Source organism: Nelumbo nucifera, chromosome 5, assembly GCF_055504915.1.
Source record: "Nelumbo nucifera cultivar China Antique chromosome 5, China Antique-T2T, whole genome shotgun sequence".
Taxonomy (NCBI): domain Eukaryota; kingdom Viridiplantae; phylum Streptophyta; class Magnoliopsida; order Proteales; family Nelumbonaceae; genus Nelumbo; species Nelumbo nucifera.
Genome location: NC_142653.1, coordinates 37,156,060 through 37,176,935, shown reverse-complemented (window position 1 = coordinate 37,176,935; position 20,876 = coordinate 37,156,060). Strand labels below are relative to the sequence as shown.

At 40.3% G+C, this 20,876-nt stretch overlaps 1 protein-coding gene across 3 annotated transcripts in view; it reads right to left on the bottom strand.

Moving 5' to 3' along the window:
- Positions 1-20,876, bottom strand: part of LOC104606737 (Polynucleotidyl transferase, ribonuclease H-like superfamily protein) — a 45,605-nt gene that overhangs the window by 7,694 nt on the left and 17,035 nt on the right. For all 3 annotated transcript variants that reach the window (XM_010272083.3, XM_088887192.1, XM_010272084.3), the window contains one exon: positions 4,001-4,056. In XM_010272083.3, coding sequence (XP_010270385.1) covers positions 4,001-4,056 — 56 coding nt within the window. The remainder of the gene's footprint in view (positions 1-4,000; positions 4,057-20,876) is intronic.

Here is a 20,876-nt window from a genome sequence, read left to right as displayed (position 1 = left end):
TTCCGTACATATGAACACCATTAAGAACTCCCAAAAAAGTCAACAGCCAAAAAGGAAGACCAAAATTCCTCTTTGATATGTACATTGATGCTCAACCAGCCTCTCAGAACTTCAACTATTTGGCTTATCAGCTTCTATTGAGATTGTTTTTGGTCAAAAATCCTCCTGTGTCTTTTGCCCCGTAAAGCCCACAGGAACAGCAAACCACAGAATCCGCCCCTTACTCATTCCTCCAACTTTCCAGCTTTCCAAAAGGGATTTAACTGAATTAGGCATGCAACTCTGGTAAGAAATGGCTACAAGGAAATTTGGCCAGACTCTGACAGAGAACTCGCAGTAGAGCAACAAGTGATTAAAAGTCTCTGCTTCTTTATTACATAAAGCACAAAGGGTGTCAGGCGAAGCAAAGCCTTTTATAATCAGCATTTCTTTTATGGGGTGTTTTTCTTCAACAGCTACCCAAGAGAAAAATTTAACTGTTGAAGGAGCAAAGCCCTCCTCAAATGGCTTTACTAGGGAAGGGTCTGGATGAATTAGGCCTCAATCCATTGTAGAAAGATTTAACTGAACAAGGCTCCGGATTTGGACCATTTCCACAACCTTTGATCTGTAAGCTGAGGATGTATTCTTAGGCTTTGCAACGTGGAAAGAAATTCTGCAACTTGGGGCACCTCTCAATCATTGAAATTCCTTCTAAACAAAGGCATCCAGATCAATGATTCTCCCTGTCTAGTATAGGAAGCAGCCACTGAAATCTCTTTATCAGATGTCAATGAAAACAGATCCGGATAGGCATCCTTTAGGGTAAGGTCGCCACACTAATTATCAATCCAGAATTTCAGCCTGTTATCTGCCCCCTACTTTATACTTAATTCCTTTCAAAAAATGAGAGTAAGCTTTGTAAATCCCTTTCCAAACTCCACAGCCATATGGGCGATTAGAATCAGCTGCATCACAACCTCACCATGACACCATGGACCACCTCAACCATGCACAAAAGATACAAGTGCAATTTCCAAAACCAAGGGAACCAACCAAGGAACCTTCCTCAAAACACATTTAATAGTTAGGAGCATAATTGCACATAAACAAGAGATCATAGTTAAGGGACACAATAAAAAGGGGCAGCCCAGTGCACAAGGCCCCCGCCAATGTGGGACTAGGGAGGGACAGATGTGCACAGCCTTACCCTGCACATTAAGGGACACAATGATAATACTGTAATTTGACCTTCCACATTTTAGATGGCAAAGAGGAGGCACTAACTAAATCCATTACTACTAAAGGTGGCTCATTGAATAAAATCCTTGGAGAGCTTCTTATCCTTTTCAACAAATGACATCATGAGAAAATGGAAGTAGCAGGTACATCCGCAAAAAAGATTTAAGATCTGTAGAAGTTGGAAACCACCAGAAAATATGTTCATAAAACTTAAAATTGATGGGAGCAATATGGGATCCCAGGGCCATCAGGGGTGGGAGGTATTTTTAGAAATTAGGAGCACGAACAGCATATTGTGTCTTGGAGATTGAACCATATTGTTAATGAAATTAAGGAAATTCTGTCTCAGGTGTATTGTCCTTTTAGATGGATCCCTAGAGAGCTGAATGGTGTAGCAGAAGCTCTTGAAAAATCTGGGGTGGGAAGGGATTTCTTGTACAAAGTTTATCCTTGTACATGTTTGGGTGGGCCTTTTGTTTTTGTTTTTTTTTTATTGGTGGCTGTTGTGATTGGATGTTATTCTCTTCCATGTCCCTTCTTCCCTCTTTTTTCTTAGCAATGAAAGTAACCTTTTCCTTCAAAAAAAATAAAAAAATTGTTGCAATCTTCCTAGGGCCAATTGGTATAGGAGACTCCCGAAGGAGTAAGGACTGAAATCATGAAACATGGCAGTAATGGAGGGTGTGCAAAGGAAAAAAGGAATATGGATATGAGTATATATATTTATATTTATATATATATATATATATATATATATATAATTGAAGAAGATTCAAGTTTGGTGATAGGATGGTTGAAGAGTGAAGAGGCAGCTCTATGGACTTGCAGAAATGAAATAAAGAAATTTAGGTGGTTGACTAGAGATATAGAAGTGAGGATTCAATTGGTACAAAGAGCAACAAACAGTATGGTTGATACAAGGAGTGGGGAGAGATGAAGTTTTCCAGGCGTAATTGCAAGGAAAAAAGAAAGGGTAGAAATAAGATGTCTTATCTCTCAAAAGTCAAAAGAGTGCATGCATGTATGTACATTTTATTGTTTTATAATTAGTAAAAGGGTAAATAACAAAAAATTACAAACAGCCAACCTATTAGGGGTAGTAACACTTGACCCCCCGAACTTTGTTTTGCAGCAAAGACACCCTGAACTTTCAGATTCCAGCACTTTGCCCCCGCCATTAACATTAGACCCCCCTGAACTTTCAAATTCCAGCACTTTGTCCCCACCATTAACATTTGTTTTTGATCAACAATAGAAACTTGTATTAAAGAATCTCCCACCATTAACATTAAGCCCCCCCACGAACTTTCAAATCCCAGCATGTTGCCCCAATCGTTAACATTTCATTAGTTAACCTCATGGAATATTCCTTTAAGCATTTCTAAAACCCCAAACTACCCTTATCTTATTTTATAAGACCATTTTACTGTTCAACTTAACTTTTCTAAAATCCTAACATTAACATGTTTCTCTCAACTTTCTTTGAACAAAAGTTCATCTTGAGAACACCTCGAGAATGATTGATTCATGAACGCCTTGAGGATGATTTCTGCATTAGAATGGTTATTTTCATCATTTTGATATTTGTTGTTGTCAGTCCATAGAATCTCAAATGGGCAATTTAGTAATTTTACTTTCACCATTAACCTTATCAGTGGGTAAGGGGGCAAATACCCTTAACAAAATTGATGGTTGTTGATAAAATAGAAAAAAAAAATGCTAAGGTTTTGCATTTGCCATTGAAACCACCTTTAGAGAAATGTCTTCTGTTATCATTGACATCACACTATTAATTTTTTTTGAGCAAGAGGAGAAGGCTGGCCTGGAATATTGTTCCACCAGTGGTATTTTGGTGCATATAGCAAGAAAGAAAGGCCTACGGTTTTCTAGAATAGGAGTTGTTCTGTTAATTCTGTATTCCAGAAAATGTTGGGAAAGATGTTTTCTTGGTTAGCAATACATAAATTATTTAAATATAGATTCTGTAATTTCTTTTAATGCATGACGGTCTTTCTTAAAAAAGCAGGGTTTAGAGGTATAGTGCTGCTTGGTCAGCTTTTGTATGATGTATCTTCCTTGTGTACAGCTTCTTTTGTACAGGGATCTTTTTTGCTTTTGAATAACATTTTTTTTTTTTGATAAATTTTGCTTTTGAATAACATTATACTTAACTTTCTTCAAAAAATATTATACCAACTTTTTTATCAATAACAAGTAACTTTCATTAATCATTAAGAAAATTTAAGTACAAAGTGGGGGAGATAAACTGTCATAACTTACCCTTAAGAGGCTAGAGCCCTCAAAAGAAAACAAAAGACAAAATTAAAAATGAGCCCTGAACAATGATTCCCTATTATACTTAACTTTTTTCTCAAATTAAAAATAGAAAACACAAACATAGAAACCTAAAATACTCCAAAATTAGGAGCTTCCTAAATTTGGCACCCTGCAATCTCTCCCCCACAACAATCCCCATCCCTAATTTCCTACTGCAGGTTTTCTTGATGTAAGACCTAATGCAAAATAGACCTAAAAGAGTCCAAGATGATAGACTGAGGTGCTGATAAAAGCATGAATGATCATGAAATATAAGATTACAAACAATATCTTCAAGAACAAATTTGTACATCTAACTAAAACACGGATGGGACTTTAAAAGCATAGAAGACAACAGAACAGAAGCACTTGAACAACTTACATACAGTTTGAACTTTGAACATGAAAAAACAAAAGAGAATTTCAACCAGCAACTACCAACAAAAATATAAATAACACATACCTAGTGTTGTAGTCTATTATATCATTGGAAGGTTTAACCAATTTGTCTAACACAACCTACAGAAAAATCAAGAGTGACTTAGTTTATAAAGAAGATTGAGCAAAGCATTTTTAGAATTAACTAGAACTTTCTGAAAGCACAATAGTTCAAGTTCACAAACAAGCAATGATGAAATTGATTTTTCTTTTTTGTCTTTTAAGGGGATGGAATAAATGGTAATTTATTAACAAAAGGGAGCCAAAAACAGAACCCATATCAAAATAACAATGATCAACATAGTGAGAAACAAATAACAAAGAGGAAAGGAAATCAAGGCTGCTGCTCCGGTACCAAAACAAAAACACTGCAGCATACCTGTATCCTGGTAAAGCAGAACCATGTCCACTCCTCTTGCCAAAGAATCAGCTACAAAATTTGCTGATCTCAAACACAAGAATGAGATGTTCATTATGGATGTGAAAGTGCTAGCTTCCCTAACCAGAAATCTAAGGCTCGAAGGACCCTCTGCTCATCCATCCTCACAACCCCAAATCTCCCTTCAGGCCTCCATCTGAATCCACTCCTACCCAAAAGGCAAAGCTTCGTCTGAGGCCTTCTATGAGCATATTCTGGGTCCATCAAAATTTTACTTAAAGGGGATTTGGTCACTTTTCCCCATTCTTTAATAATTGATTCAGTTGATATCCGTTTAAATAGAGATTATGGTTGACTAGTAGGGTTAATCTCCCTAGTTCGACTGCTTCCTCCTCCTCCTCCTCTTCTTCTTCTTCTCTCTCTCTCTCTTTCTCTCAGAACAGGACTGGTCCGAACCATTAAAATATGATATCAGAGCGCTAAACAAAGGAGAAGAAGGCTGCAGCTTCAAGTATCCTGACTTGCGATCTCTTCTTCTTCTTCTTTTCTTCTTCTTTGGGCTGCGCAACCTAAGGTACCCAGGTAGGTGGCTGCAGCAAAGTTTTTTTTAATCCAGGACTGCCGCAATCCTCATTACAAGTGTTAGGAAGGTGCGGCAGCACTAGGATAACAGTTCTAATACTGCTGTCACCATGAGTGACAGCCCTAGCAATCATGTGGTGGTGTTTTTGGTGTTCCAGACCCTCTATTGAGCAGTTTCAAGAGAGTTCTTGGTGGTTGTTTAACAGTCATGGTGGTTGATTTTCAGTAGTGGTGTGAAAAAAAAAAAAAAAAATTGGGCTGAAAGAGTGGCTGAATGTGTCTGAATGGTAGTTTACATCAAGCACTTTGATTGTGACTGGTTGAGAAATTGTTATAAGTGATATGGAGACTGTTGTAGTGTTGACTTGACAGCAGTATTTGTTTGGTGGCTGATAATTCAGAATTAGAAATAGTAGAGGGGGACACAATGGCAGCAACTAGAGATGGTGGTAGTGATCACAAATCTGGTGTGATGATCCCCTCAGACTATCTAGGTGTGCAGATGACATCAATTAAACTTAATGGTGAAAATCATGTGCCATGGGCCAAGTCAGGGTAAGTTTTTCTCAAGGCAAAGAGAAAGGTGGAACATGTGAAGGAAGATAAACCATCAACTGAATCCCCAAGGTTTGATGACTGGGAACAAGAAGATGCCCAAATCATGACATGGTTGTGGAACAATATGGAACCCAAGATAAGTGTGAACTTTATGTTCTTAGATACAGCTAAGGAAATATGGGAACATGCCAAAAAACTTTATTCTGGACAAGATAATACTATGAGAGTATATCAACTCTATCAGGAGTATTCCAATTTGCAGCAAGGGAATCAAACCCTAGAAGAGTATTATGCCAGTATGAGAAACCTCAAAAATGAACTCAATGTCTATCATACCCTAACTCCAGATGTTAAAATTCAGCAACAACAAAGGGAGCAACTAGATGTAACTAGGTTCTTAGTGGGGCTGAAATCAGAGTATGAACCAGTTAGAGCACAAACATTGGGAGGCTCTACCCTTCCTACACTTGAGTATTTGCTCGGCTTCGCAAGATTTCATTGGGACCCACAAAGAGTACCACAGTGTCTGACAGATCAGTTTGTTGTAGCGAGAGGAAGTGGACGTGGTAATAAAGGGGGAGGACATGCATTTCGAGGAGGTCGTGGTAGTGGAAGTGTTTTCTTGGGTATAGAAGTTGCTAGGTCAAAACAAGGTGTAAACTTGTGCCAAAGAAAATATGTTCCTGATCTGCTGGATGAAACGGGACTGTTAAGTGTGAAACCAATTGAAACACCCATGGAACCGAATGCTAAGTTGAGATGCGGGTGAAATATTTGATGACCCTAGAAGATATAGATGGTTAGTGGGGAAGTTGAACTACTTGACCATCACAAGACCAGACATCTCCTTTGTTGTTAGTGTGGTGAGCTAATTTATGCAAAATCCCCGGGTACCTCACTAGGATGCAATTCTTAGAATTGTAAGGTACCTGAAGGGAGCTCCAGGTCATGGGTTATTGTACAAACCAGGAGGAAGACTTGAGATAGTTGGGTACACAGATGCAGATTGGGCAGACTCGGTGTCTAATAAGAGATCTACAGGTTATTGCACGTTTCTTGGAGGAAATCTGGTGACATGGAAGAATAAGAAGCAAACTATTGTGGCAAAGAGTAGTGCTGAAGCAGAATACAGAGCCATGGCACACACTACATGTCAGTTAGTATGGCTGAAAAATCTTCTACAAAAGATTGGATTCACAATGGGCAGACCTATGAGATTGTACTGTGACAACCAAGCTGCAATCCATATTTCATCTAATCCAATTTTCCATGATAGAACAAAACACATAGAGGTCGATTGCCATTTTGTGAGAGAGAAAGTCCTTACTGGAGAGATAAGCACAGAACACGCGAGTTCAAGTGATCAATGGGCAGATTTGTTTACAAAAGGTTTGAGTTCAGGGAGAGTGAACTATATATGTAATAAGCTAGGATTATATGGCATATATTCTCCAGCTTAAGGGGGAGTGTTAGAGTTGGTCAAGTAAGGGTAGATTAGTCTTTTCATTATGTTTTAAGTTATGTGATGATGTGACAATTCTGTTTTGACTTTGTACTCTATTTACATTATAATAGAGATTATGGTTGACTAGTAGGGTTAATCTCTCTAGTTCGACTGCTTTTCTCTCTTTCTTTCTCTTAGAACAAGACTGGTCCGAACCATTAAAACAATAGTCTTTATCATGAACTTCAGAACATGGCTAAGCAATGGAACTACACTTTTTTATGTAAAACCATTTTCACTAAAAAAGGGTAATACAGAAAAAAATATGAAAGTATCACAAACAATGATGATGTAAGCAACAATAAAATCCCCCAACAAATCCTTACATTAATTGACAAAACTTCAAAATTAAGCTAACCCCAACAGCCAGTTTCTACAACTACTCACTAACACCATACAAAAGAAGACTCATCATGTGCTTATCCCCAAACAGGTGCACTCTATGTAAATCCAATGAAGATAATTGTTACCACTTACTAATTTCCTGTCCTTTTGCGACAAATATTTGGGAATGGCTTTTATCTTTGTTTGGTTGTAGGTGGACCTTGCCAACAGAGGTAGATAAGCTTTTTGACCCTTCTACCTTCAATTGGCCTAAAAAGAGGGAAAGGATCATCTGGAGAAGTGCTAGAGAAGTGATAATTTGGATTATGTGGGAAGAAAGAAACAATAGAATCTTCTCAGGAAAGGAGAGAAGTAAGGAAGAGGTAAGAGATTGTATAATGGAGAGGATGATACATTGGCTTAGGACCCTGGACTCTTTCTCTCATTGGTCCTTTGACAATATATGGTGAAATTGGAAGGAATTGGCAAGAAGCTCCTCCCAAAGAGTATAAGAAAATGTTATGTAGAAACCTCCAGTTGAAGACTTCGTGAAATTAAATTTTGAAGGGAGTAACCAAGACAACCCAGGCCCCCCAGGTATAAAAGGGGTGTTAAGAAACAAGAAAGGAAACATTATGGCTTTATTCTCGGGTCTTGTGGGATCAGGAGACTATATTAGGGTGGAATTGCTCGTTGTCATGAAAGGGGTACAGATTGCAAGTAAACTGAGCATGAGAAATTCGTGACTGGGTTGGTCAATCAATAATTTGGTGTTATAGGGTTGAGATGAAGAAATTTAAATGGATAACTAAGAACATGAACATGAGAATAACTTGGGTTAGGAGAACGGCTAATGCTATAGCAGATGGGTTAGCTAAACAAGGGGTAAATAGGGACAGCTTGTATTTGGGCTCAGTTGTAATTGATTTCTGTATTCTAATGTCTGAGTGAGAGGTAGCATCTCGTGCCTCTCTATTGGATGCTTGTATTGTTTATTGTTTGTGACTATTTTCTTTTTCTTTTTTTTTAAAGGTAAAGTAAAATTGTGTTATTGTTTCTGACTATTAATATACAATCATTTTACTTATAAAAAAATTATTCAACCTAGATTCAACATTCCCTCATCACCTAATTTACCTAAGAACCAGCTACCCCAAACCATCAAAGTACTCCACACTAATCAACTCTCTCCAGTAAAAAGTTAGAACAGTAGAAATCATTGATTGCAAATTTAGTTGAATTTCTTGTGAAGGGAAAGAGGAAGAAGATGAAGATTTCAGCAGTAGAGAAGAAAAGATGAGGAGAAAAGAGTAGGAAGTCAACCAGGATTTTTAGATAAACCCTAGCCGCCAACCCCTCATTATAATTTATACTTAAAGGATGAGATATTACAAGGATGCCCTTAGTAGGGCGGCTACTAATGTAGCTAAACAGTCAACTTAAAAACATAAACTAATGGGCCTAAAGCCCAACAACTTCCTAACTAAATAACTTAAAATAAGAATAAAAACAACTAGGCCCAACTCAACACTCCCCCTCAAGTTGGGAGTAAATGTAACACATTCCCAACTTGCGTAGATCATTCTCCAGCTTGTTCTTTGCAACACCTTTTGTAAGAACATCAGCGAGCTGCAGATCAGAAGCAATGTATGGAAGACAAACTTCTCCAAAAGTCACTCTTTCTCTAATAAAATGTCTATCCACTTCAATGTGCTTAGTTCAGTCATGCTGGACTGGGTTATGGGCAATGTTAATTGCTGCCTGGTTATCACAGTACAACATCATAGGTTCTTCTGCTTATACACCAATTTCTTCTAATAGGGAACAGATCCAAAGAAGTTCTGAAACTCCATGTGCCATGGCCCTATATTCAATTTCAGCACTTGATCTTGCCACCACTGTTTGTTTCTTACTCTTGCACACTCCTGAAGTTGATCTCCTGTCATCAAGGCATCTTGACCAACCTGCATCTGTATAAGCCTCTAGTTTCAACTGTCCATGATCAGTAAACAATATGCCTCTGCCCGGGTGTCCCTTCAGATATGTAAGAATCCTGTCAACTGCCTCCCAATGTTGGACTCGTGGAGCATGCATGTATTGACTTACCACACTTACTACATAGGAAATGTCTGGTCTTGTCATACACAAGTATAGCAGCCAACCCACAAGTCTCTGATATCTCCCAATGTCCTTTACTGGCTCACCTTCTGATGCATTGATTATATGGTTCTGATCGGATTGAGTCTAAGTGTAGCCAAAAGCAATCAAGGCCTTTCTGAATCTGTCAAACCATGCTCTGAGAGATTGTTTCAAACCATAAAGTGACTTCTTAAGCATGCATACCTTTCCCTTTTCAACATCACTATAGAAGCTAGCAAGAAGATCCATATACACTTCCTCTTGCAGATCCCCATTTAGGACAGCATTCTTCACATCAAGTTGAATCAAGGGCCAAGAGTATGATGCAGCAAGAGAAAGAAGTATTTGAACAGAGGTCATCTTTGCAACTGGTGCAAAGGTCTCTAAGTAATCAATGCCATAGGTCTGTGTGTACCCTTTTGCAATAAGTCTTGCCTTGTACCTTTCTATACTTCCATATGCCTTATATTTTTCTATGTAAACGCATCTGCATCCAACTATCTCCTTGCCCTCTAGTAGATCCACAATGTCCCATGTTTGATTCTTAATCAAAGCTGTCATCTCTTCCTACATAGTTGTCTTCCACTCAGGTTTGGAGAGAGACTCACTAACACCCTTGGGTATAGACACAGAGTCAAGAGAGGAAAGAAAAGCACGGTAGGAAGGAGAAAGTCCACTGTAGGATAAGTACTGTGAAATACAATGAGCAGTACACTTTCTCTTCCCTTTTCTGAGAGCAATAGGAAGATCGAGGTTATCTGTAACAGGGTTAGTAGAATCAATGGGAACTGAAACAGTAGCGGGACCAAGAGGAATACCTGAATCCATGTCAGCTGAATTTGGAGTCTCCAAGGAACCGACAGGAAGTGATGTGAGTTCTACTGTAGTGGAATCAACCTCCTTGTGAAGTTTGTCATAACTAATGCTGAGAAGCAGGATGGAGGTGGTAAGGTAGGTGACACAGGAGGGTCAAGCACAGGAGTAGACACAGGGACTGGAACTGGGAGAGGAATAGACTGCTGACTCACTTCCCCAAAACACTCCCCCTTAGAAGGATTCTTTGAGAAGAAGTATGTGGATTCAAAAAAGGTGACATCCATGGTAACATACTGGCTCCCAGAGACTGGATCATAGTAGCAGTACCCTTTCTGATTTTCTACATATCCAAGGAAGACACACTTCTTTGCCTTGGGGTCAAGCTTCGAGCAGTGAGGACCAAGGATGTGTGCAAAGCAAACACACCCAAACACCCTAAGAGGAATATGAAACATCTCCCCCTCAGGAAAAATGAGACTGAATGGGGTGTTGAATCCAAGTATACGAGAGGGCACCCTGTTAATCAGATATACTGATGTGAGAACTGCATCACCCCAAAACCGAATTAGAACTGTAGATGTGATCGTCGTGCTTCTTGCAATCTCAACAATGTGTTTGTTCTTCCTTTCTGCAACACCATTCTGCTGTGGATTGTAGGGACAGCTGCTTTGATGGACAACACCATATTCTAACAGATATGAGGCAAGATGTTTTTCAAAATATTTCCTAGCATTGTCTGATCTGAACACCTTTATTCTTGTTCCAAACTGTGTTAGCACCATCTGATGAAATTGCCTCACCAAGGATGGTACTTCATCACGGGATCTCATCAGGTAAATCCAGGAGTATCGTGAGAAATCATCCACAAATAAGAGAAAATATCGATAGTCTCCCATAGAGGGAACATGGTAAGGTCCCCACACATCAGAATGAATAACATCAAAAGAAGAACACCTTTTATTACTAGGTTTAAATGAATGTCTACAATGCTTTCCAAGTTGACAACCTTCACACTCCAGCCTTAACAAACTAACAAACTCAAAAAGTTTTGGAAACAAAAGACTCAAAGAAGAAAAAGGTAAATGGCCTGAACGATTATGCCAAGGCATAATTTGACCCACATACCCTGACTCACTATCCCTGCTGACATGATGACTCTTATGAGGATGAAGCACATCCAGGAGGTAGATCCCATTCACTTCACAACTACTCCCAATCGTCCTCTTTGAATCCAAATCTTGCAAAATACAATGACCAGGAAAAAAAATTACTAAGTAGTTCAGGTTCTTAATCAAACTACTAAAAAATAACAAATTAGTGCTCAATTTGGGAACATGAAGGACAGAGGGTAGAGAAATAGAATCACTAATCTTGACAGATCCCTTCCCAACAATGGGAACATGGGATTCATCAGTTGTGGAGACCCTATCTCTACCAGAACAGAGCTAGTAAGAAGAAAAAATAGTAGAGCTATGGGTCATGTGCTCTGAGGCTCCAGAATCTATAATCCAAGGAGGTCCCTCCTTACCTGAAGTAGAAACATAATTTGCAGTGACGTGTGAACTACCTGTGTGAGCAAAGAAAGTAGAGTGGATTACTTGGTTGTGTAATTCCATGTTGCCCCATATAAGTAAAATTTTTTTATAGGCAAATGCAACTAAGGAAATATGGGATGGGGTTGCAAAACCAAGTCATCACCATATAATTCTCCTGTACCCACCGAGAGTTGCTAGTTTCGGGTTTCACTTCTTCACCAGTGATATACCCTAATTTCCCATGAGCACCAATGGCCATCTTTACAGATTGTGACCATTCTAAGTAATTTGCACCATCCAACCTAACTGTAGTAATGGTCCCAGTCCTGAAAAGGTCTCCAGCACCTCCTCTCACTAGTCCCATTTCACTCTCGGGCTTATTTTCAACTCTGTGACCCTCCATGCTTCTCAAAAAGTGTAAAGAAAATAACTGAAATATACAAGATCAAACAAAACACTTCTGGAACCAACAACTTTCTGGTGTCCTAGACTGTCTTCCCACAAAAGATTCCTTTTCTGCGATGCGAGAGAAGATAGAGAAGAGGCAGCCCCTTACAAAAAACTCCAAGGAACCCTAAAAAATTAGGGCACCACTTCCTAGGTCAAAATTGAAGAGTCCAACAGAAACAGGACTCTTCCCCTTTTTCTAGTTTTTCCTGATTTTGATGAGAAACCCTAGACCAGCTACAAGGCAAACAGATCCACCAAAAAATCCAAAAACCGAGCTTACCTGAGATCTTCGATCAGCCTCTTAAATCACCATGCAGTCGGCCAATCTAGGGCTGCATGAGAAAACAACTCAAGGAACCTTCAGCCTGCTCTGATACCTAGTAGAAATCACCGATTGTAGATTTAGTTGAATTTCTTATACAGGGGATGGTATGTTACTCTGGAAGAAAAGTTCGATAAAAGGAGAAGGCAACAATAGTTATCCCTAAAGGTGTTCAGCTACAGGGATGGTCAGGGGTGGCTAATGCTCTTCACCGGAGATTAGTCATTAAGGAGTCAAGGGCAATGAAGGTACAGACAGAAAAAGTAGCTAGCAAACAGAGTAAGAAAGAAGTGATGACAGAAAGAAGAAAGAGATTGGAGAGGTTGGGCTTAGAAGAAATAGTAGAAGACCAAGAAAATCCAACAGTGGCGTTCACAATACCAGAACCAAAAATTGCCTTGGTTGGGGAAAAGGGAGCATGGGAGAACAAATTCATTGTATCTGTGAGGGAGGAGGTAAAATACTGGAAGGGACTGCTAGAGGAGGTGACGTGGAAGTTTGGGTTGAACCAGACAGTCATCCTTATTCCATTCACTCATAGAAAACAAGTCCTTGATGTGGGGGAGGCTTTGATAGATTTCACCATGCTGGTAACGACTGAAGGACCTATAAGTATTGAGAACTGGTGTCCCCTTTCAAATGAGGAGGCGGCTGTAGACAGTCACTTCAAACTGAAGATGTTGGGATTACCCTTTCATCTCTAGCAAAAAACAACAATGGAGAGACTAGTGCAGGCGATGGACAGTGTTCTCCTATCGTGCAAAATTACAAATTTGAGAGCAGTTCAACTGAGAGTAGTTGGAATAAAGCGTGAAGAAGTTCCAAGAGTTTTACACCTTTGTGCAGAAGGTAACTGGTACAAGATTTGGGTGAGTTCAGAAGTTGAAGCGTCACACTGGATGGGGAAGTCGAAGGTTGAAGGAGATGATGACGTGGCAAGATGGGTTCCAGTTGGCGGGATAGAGTGAAGGAAGTCTGGACACGTGATCGTGGTTGGAGGGAAGAGTTCTCCAAAGGTGGAAGCTGAAAAGTCGTTTGTAAAAAGCAAAGATGTTTTTTCTGGATAAGTTTTCAAATGTTTTTGAAAACAAAAGCTTTTTTCCCACTAGTTGGTCTTATGCGGGTATGGTCAAAGGAGAGTCTCGGTCAGACCAGGGGGGATCCGTATCAGGTCTAAGATAGAGCTTCTTGCCACTTGATCTGACCCGGCCGACTCAAGGTGTGATCGGTTTGCTGATATTAAGCTAGGGTCCAAAATTATTCTTTGGACTCATGTGACCACTTAAGTGGTCACGTAAGTCAAACCTTCTTTGCAACCGACGATAGACAAAAATAAGTGTCTCTTCTTCCTCATGAGACTCATGTGTTGGGGTCCGAAGAACTCTCTTAGGCGACCGAATTTCTTCTAAGAAGCCATTTTGCTGGATTCCGGTGGTGAAACTGAGAGAAGGCGACTAGAACGGGGAGGAAGGTGACAAGCCAAACCCTAGATACTCCAGGGGGAGTAGAGAAGATGGTGAGGATGAGGACGAAGGATGGGTTAACTACGACAGTTTAGAGGAGGCATCAGACTTTGATGACGAAGATGAAATCCAGTGCGACGAACGTCCAGGAGTGGTGGAAAACCCTTGCACCACATATATTTTGTTCTTAGAGAGTGTAGAAGAAGACTCTTTCTTGCACAAATCCTCCGTTGGGTGTGGAGAACTGAATGTTGCCAAGAATGCTTTAGAAGACAAGGGGGAAAATCGATCTCCAAGTAGGGAATAATCAAACTAGGAGAGCAACTTAAGACAAGAAATCTGCAAGTGGACCTCGGCTTCTCACCAAAATTCGAGTAGAGAGTGTACAGGCGGGGATGAACGACAAAGCCTCGAAAGTACGAACAAGGGTGAAGTAAGTCTAGGTGGCGATCAAATAAGCCCTACCCAGCGAGTGAAAGGACTAACCCATTCGGTTGTCATTTCTCCTATTGCCTCCAACCCAGGTATGGTTGTGGTTTCGGTTTTTCATACTAATGTCTGCTCTGCCTGTGGTGTTTGTCTCTCATATTCCAGTTGTGCCCCATTGCTGTGTACCCAAGGATTAGAGGCTGACATTGGGGAGGTCGGGGAGTCATGGGAGGGGGTGAGAAGGAGATGAAGATGGGGGAAACAGTTCCAATTGATGTGGTTAAGAATCTGGCTAGGGTGGAATCTAGGAAGGATAGTGGTAAGATGGAGGAGGAAAAGGAGGGGAAGAGGAGGGGTGAGGTAGGGGGGAAATGAAAGACATGGGAGAAGATGAAGAGGAGTCAACAGCTGAATTTGTGGCAAAGTTAGTTTGCAAGGTTAAAGACTTGAATGAGCTGAAAGGATACTTACAGACTGAAAGAGAAGGTGGGATTAGGAGGAAGAGAAGATTAAGTGAAGCTGAGAAATTGAAGTTGGAAGTGGATGGGGGTAAAGAGGCTAGAGAAAGAAGAGGGAGGGGAAGAAAAGGAGGATTCTAGGAAGAAAGGGAGTGGGGCTGAGTAGAGGTGTTGAAGAAATGAAGATAGTAAGTTGGAATGTGAGAGGGTTGGGGAGTGCTAGGAAGAAATCCTTAATAAAGGAGGTATTAAAGAAAGAAAATCCAGACATTGTTCTAATTCAGGAATCTAACCTTATGACATTTGACAAAAGGTGGGCTAGGAGTGTGGAGAGTGAATGGTCTAAGCTGGGCTATGAGCCCATCTTGGGGCTCATCTGGAGGTTTAATTATCTTGTGGAAGGATAAAGTAGTGGAGGGAGTGGAAGAATTAATGGGAAGTTTCTCAATCTCGGTTAAATTTAAGCAGGTGTTAGATGGGTTTGAATGGGCCCTTACCAATGTATATGGCCCCAATAGTTATAAACAGAGGAAGGAGTTGTGGGAGGAACTGGAAGATGTCAGAGGACTGTGGGAGGGGCCCTGGTGTTTAGGAGGGGACTTTAATGTGATCAGATTCATTGAAGAGTGTAACAAGGAGAGACAAAGGAGTACTACCAGCATGAGGAAGTTCAATGATTTCATTAATGCTTTTGAGCTAAAGGAATTGAATCTTCAGCACAATAGCTTCACTTGATCCAATCTCCAAGCTAAACATATCTGCTCAAAATTAGATAGGTTCTTGTTCACTACAGACTGGGAGGAGCATTGGGGAGATTTGGTGTCAAGGGCCTTACCCAGAGTTACTTCCGACCACTGGCCAATAATGATCTGTAAGTCTGATATTGGTGGTAGTGGACCCTCCCCCTTTAGGTTTGAAAATACGTGGTTACTCCACCCGAACTTCAAAAACAAGGTGAAAAGTTGGTGGAATGAAAGTAACCCGAAAGTCAATTGGGTAGGGATGAAATTACATTAGAAGCTAAAAGAGCTGAAAGTCAAAATTAAGGAATGGAATATTCTCCGCTTTGGTAGGTTAGAAGAGAGGAAGCAGCAGTTGATAAGCCAGATAGAGGATTTAGATGCCAAGGAAGAAAGGGGTTGTTTGGGGAAAGTGATAAAGAACAAAGGTGGGAGTTAAGGAAGAGTCTAGAGGACACTATTTTCTAAGAAGAGATTAGTTGGAGGCAGAAATCTAGACATAAATGGGTGAAGGAAGGAGATAGGAATATAAAATTTTTCCATGCAATTGCCAATAGTAGAAGAAAGAAAAACACCATATCTAAGTTGGTAGTTGATGGGACAGTTTTGACCCAACAGCATGAGATTGTTGAGGCTTTTGTGGAGCACTTTAAATCCATCTTCAGAAAGCCTTTGTTGAAGAGATTAAGGGTTGATGGGTTAGATTGGCCTAAGCTCCCTGATGAGTTGACTGTGTGGTTGGAAAGAGAGTTTGACCTGGAAGAGATCAAGGATGCCATTTTCTCTATGGATAGATCTAAAGCCCCGAGCCCTGATGGTATCACGATGGCTTTTTATTAGGATTGTTGGAAGATAATTAAGGTTGATATTCAAGCTTTGTTCTCTGAATTCTTCAAAAGAGATGTGATAAATCCGGGCCTGAATTCTACTTTTATAGCTTTAGTTCCGAAGATTGAAGGGGCTTGTCACCCTAAAGAGTTCAGACCCATCAGTTTGGTTAATAGGCTCTACAAGATCATTACTAAGGTGCTATCTAGAAGAATTAGAGAGGTGTTCCCCTTAATTATTTCCCACAATGAAGGTGCTTTTGTGACGAATAGACAAATTGTGGACCAAATCTTGATTGCCAGTGAGAGCATGGAAGACTATAGAAGTAGAGGTGAGAAAGGGCTGGTGTGTAAGCTAGATTTGGAGAAGGCATATGACCTGGTTGATTGGTCTTTGGGAAGAACTGGTGCAAGTGGATAAAAGGGTGCATCAGGACTTGTCATTATTCTGTGTTAGTGAATGGTAGGGTGGTGCTTCAGGACTTGTCATTATTCTCTCCCCCTTCCTCTTTACCCTAATTGCTAAAGTGTTAGGGAGGTTGATTGAGAAGGGAAAATTCAAGAAGCTTGATTAGTGGATGGAGAGTGGGGAGGGATAGGGTTCCGGTCACTCACCTACAATTTGCAGATGACACTATTCTGTTTTGTGACGGAGAGGAGATTAGTTGGGTGAGTAACTTGAAGAAGGTGATTAAGGTGTTTGAACTAATGACCAACCTCAAAGTTAACCTTGGTAAAAGCTGTATGATTGGTATTAATATGAGTGAGGGAGAGGTGGAGGAAATTGCTCGAGTGTTACGTTGTGAGATAGCTCATTGGCCACTGAAATATCTAGGGCTTCCTTTAGGGGATAATCCTAGAAAAAGGAGCTTTTGGAATCCGGTGATTGACAAATTCACTAAAAGGCTAGCTTCCTGGAAGAAGAATTATTTGTCTCTGGGGGGTAGGATTACACTAATTAAGTCAACATTGGCAAACCTTCCAGTCTACTTCATGTCTGTGTTCAGAATACCTAAAGGAGTCTATAGGGTGTTGAAAAAACTGATGAGGGATTTCTTATGGGAACCCGGGGAAGAGAAAAGGCACCATAGAGTTAGGTGGGATCAAGTTACAAGATCTAAAAGTGAAGGGGGTCTGGGGTTGGGAAACCTATAGAAGAAGAATGAAGCTCTTTTAGAGAAATGGTTATGAAGGTGGTCTAAAGAAAGGGAGAACCTATGGGCCAAAATAATCCTAAGTTTTCATGGGCAAGAGGCAACTGGTTGGGATCCGAGACTCTCATCTAGGGCTTCAAGAGCTTCTCCATGGAAGTCGATCCACGCCATCCTTCAATATTTTCTTCCCTTCATCAGGTATGATCTTGGCTCTGGCTTGTCAGTAAATTTTTGGGAACACATTTGGGTGGGGGATTCCCCCTTGAAAGAGCAGTTTCCCTCTTTGTTTTCTCTGTTTAGGTTTAAAAATGAACTTGTAGCCACCTTTGCTACCTTGTCTAATTCTACTATTGGTTGGAAGTTGGGTTTTAGAAGGGCGCTTAGGGATCCTGAATTGGAACCCATTTTGAATTTGCTTAAGATCTTGGATGAGGTAGTCCTTGAGCCTTCCATTGGGGACTCTAGGGTCTGGTCTCCTGTCCCTTCGGGTATCTTTTTATGCTCCTCCTTTTTCAAAGCACTAACACAGCCTAGTCCAATTCCGGGGTCTTCTTTTCCAATCCGGGAAATTTGGGGTAATCCAATCCCTCCTAGGGTAGGCACTTTTTGCTAGGAAAAATTCCTAGAAAAGTGTAACACTTGTGACCTACTTCAAAAGAAAAGGCCTAATTGGTGTTTATCCCTGCACTAGTGCATCTTATGTAAGAAAAATGGTGAAAGTTGATATCACTTGTTTGTTTCTTGCCCTTTTGTTTCAGATATTTGGTGTTGTTTTTTTTTCTATATTTGGTTGCAAGTGGACCTCCCCTTCTAGTGTGCAAAGCTTGGTTAGCTCCACATCAGTGAAGGGTTTAAAAAAGAGAGAGAAAATATTGTGGAGTTGTGCTAGAGCTGTTGTTTGTTGGACAGTCTGGGACGAAAGAAATCAAAGAGTATTTCATGAAAAAGAAAAAAGTAAGGAAGCCATCTTAAAACTTATATATGTTAGGGTGGCTCATTGGGTCAAGCCTTTGAAGCTCTTTGAAGATTATTTAGTAGGAGACATCATTAGAAAGTGGGAAGAAGTGGCTCGGTCAGCTCCCATGTCCACTGCTCTTAGACCTGTTTGGACTCCACCAGATTCGGGTTTCATCAAATTGAACTTCAATGGTAGCAGTGAAGGAAATCCAAGCCATTTAGGTATAGGTTGTATCTTCAGGGATGTGGAAGTTGAATCATTACTATGTTCTCAGGACCTATAGGCTGGGGGGACTCACTGAGAGCTGAAATCTTGGCAGCTCTAGAAGGATTTAAGAGAGCTAAGCAGCTGAATATTAGTAAGTTGTTGGTGGAAGGTGACTATCAGTTGACTATTAGATGGTTGCAGAAGGAAGTGTCCAGCTTGTAGAAGTTCTCTAATGAAAGAAAGAAAATTATTCAGATAACTCAGAATATGATTGTAAGGGTTCAATGGGCCAAGAGGTGTACTAACTCCATGGCTGATACCTTGGCTAAACAGGGGGTGGGAAGAACAAATCTCTTTTGGGCTATATTGTAACATGTGTTCTCAGTTTTGTTAGGGAGGGTTAAGACTTTTTACCCCTCCCTTCTGGTTGTAATTTCTGTATCTCTTCTAATAAAATTACTGTTATTGATCCAAAAAAAAAAGGATTTCATGAAACAATACCAAAATACAACCAACAAACACCTTCACTCAACCCAAAGCTTCAACTCCAACACCATGCAACAATGAGAACACAATTCAATCCCCCCTATTTTCCACAACCAACAGTAGAATTATAACAGCTCCAAACACACACAAAGAGTCACCCACATGTTCAAGAACAATAAACTCAATTACTACAGTTCTTACAATATACCAGTTTAAGCTCAAAACCAGGGTTCTATATCATACTCACGCAATCCGCTTTGATGTTGTGACAAATTGGCATTGCGGCATTTAGTCTCGACTACAGTAACAATCTGCTCTTCAATTTTGGTTACTGTACTGGCCTTCCCAAATAGCTGAGCATTTGTTCAATCCAAACGTGGTAAACAGAACTACAATATACAAGCTTTAGTATCAAAGAAGCAATTCACTTGCATTAGAAACTTCCAAGAATCCATCTGATTTCATCAGCCCAAGTACCAACATACCTAGTAACCAGACAACATTTCTCTGCCATTCTTGACCAAACAGCTTGAGAAGAGCAACATTAAAAGAACAAATGCTGCAGATTTTCAGCAGGGCACTTGCACAGAATACAGAGTGTTGTATAATCTGAGTTGAACAACTATTCCATAGTTGGTAGCTACTCTATACACAATCTACAAATAAGACTATGGCAAGGAATGCTATGCCTGAACCAAACAATATTCCTCCAGAAGACTTCAGATCTCCAATTTCCTATAATCATAAGCACTTTGAACAGAAAACAACCTGATTTGCATGCTGTCCATTTAACTTCATTAACCCCATGACCTGTGATCCTAGGAGCAACTTGCAAACCCTTGCCATACCTCAATCAAATAAGGAGTTAACTACAAGTGGGCGCCATTCTCCACCATGAAACAGGAAACTGACAAGAGCATTCCTATTCAGACCAGAACCATACCTTACTCTATTATTGGACCTGTTCTTTTTTTTTTTTATCAGAAACGATAACTTTCATTAGAGATAAATTAACCTGAAATACAGAATTCAACCCTTATTAGAAAAGGTTGATCCAATAAACATCAAACATTACAGCACTGCCCAAAAAAGGCTCTCCCTTACAGTCCCTTGTTTTGTTAGGGCGTCAGCAAAACCATTTGCTGATCTCCTTACCCAGTTGAACCACACCCACCTCCCTTGTTATGCTAAGAATTTCCCTTATCAGCTGTCTATATTGCCAAATTCCCAGCTGCCCTGATTGCATCCACCCAATTATCAACTTGGAGTCTCCCTCTATCTCAATCTGTTGTAGCCCCAACTGTTTGGCCAGTTTTACACCTTGATGTAGTGCCAAGATTTCCGCTCTTAAGGAATCTCCAACTCCTATTGGACCTGAAAACAAAGCCATTATCTTGCCTTCATTATCTCTGAAAACACCTCCTATACCAGATGGGCCTGGATTACCTATAGAACTTCCATCAAAGTTCAGTTTCACCCTTTGTTGTGCCGGTTGGGACCAAACTTCCTATATCATAGCTCTGGAAGTAGTAGTAGATGCCACAATACCCCAACTTCTATAAATGTCTTC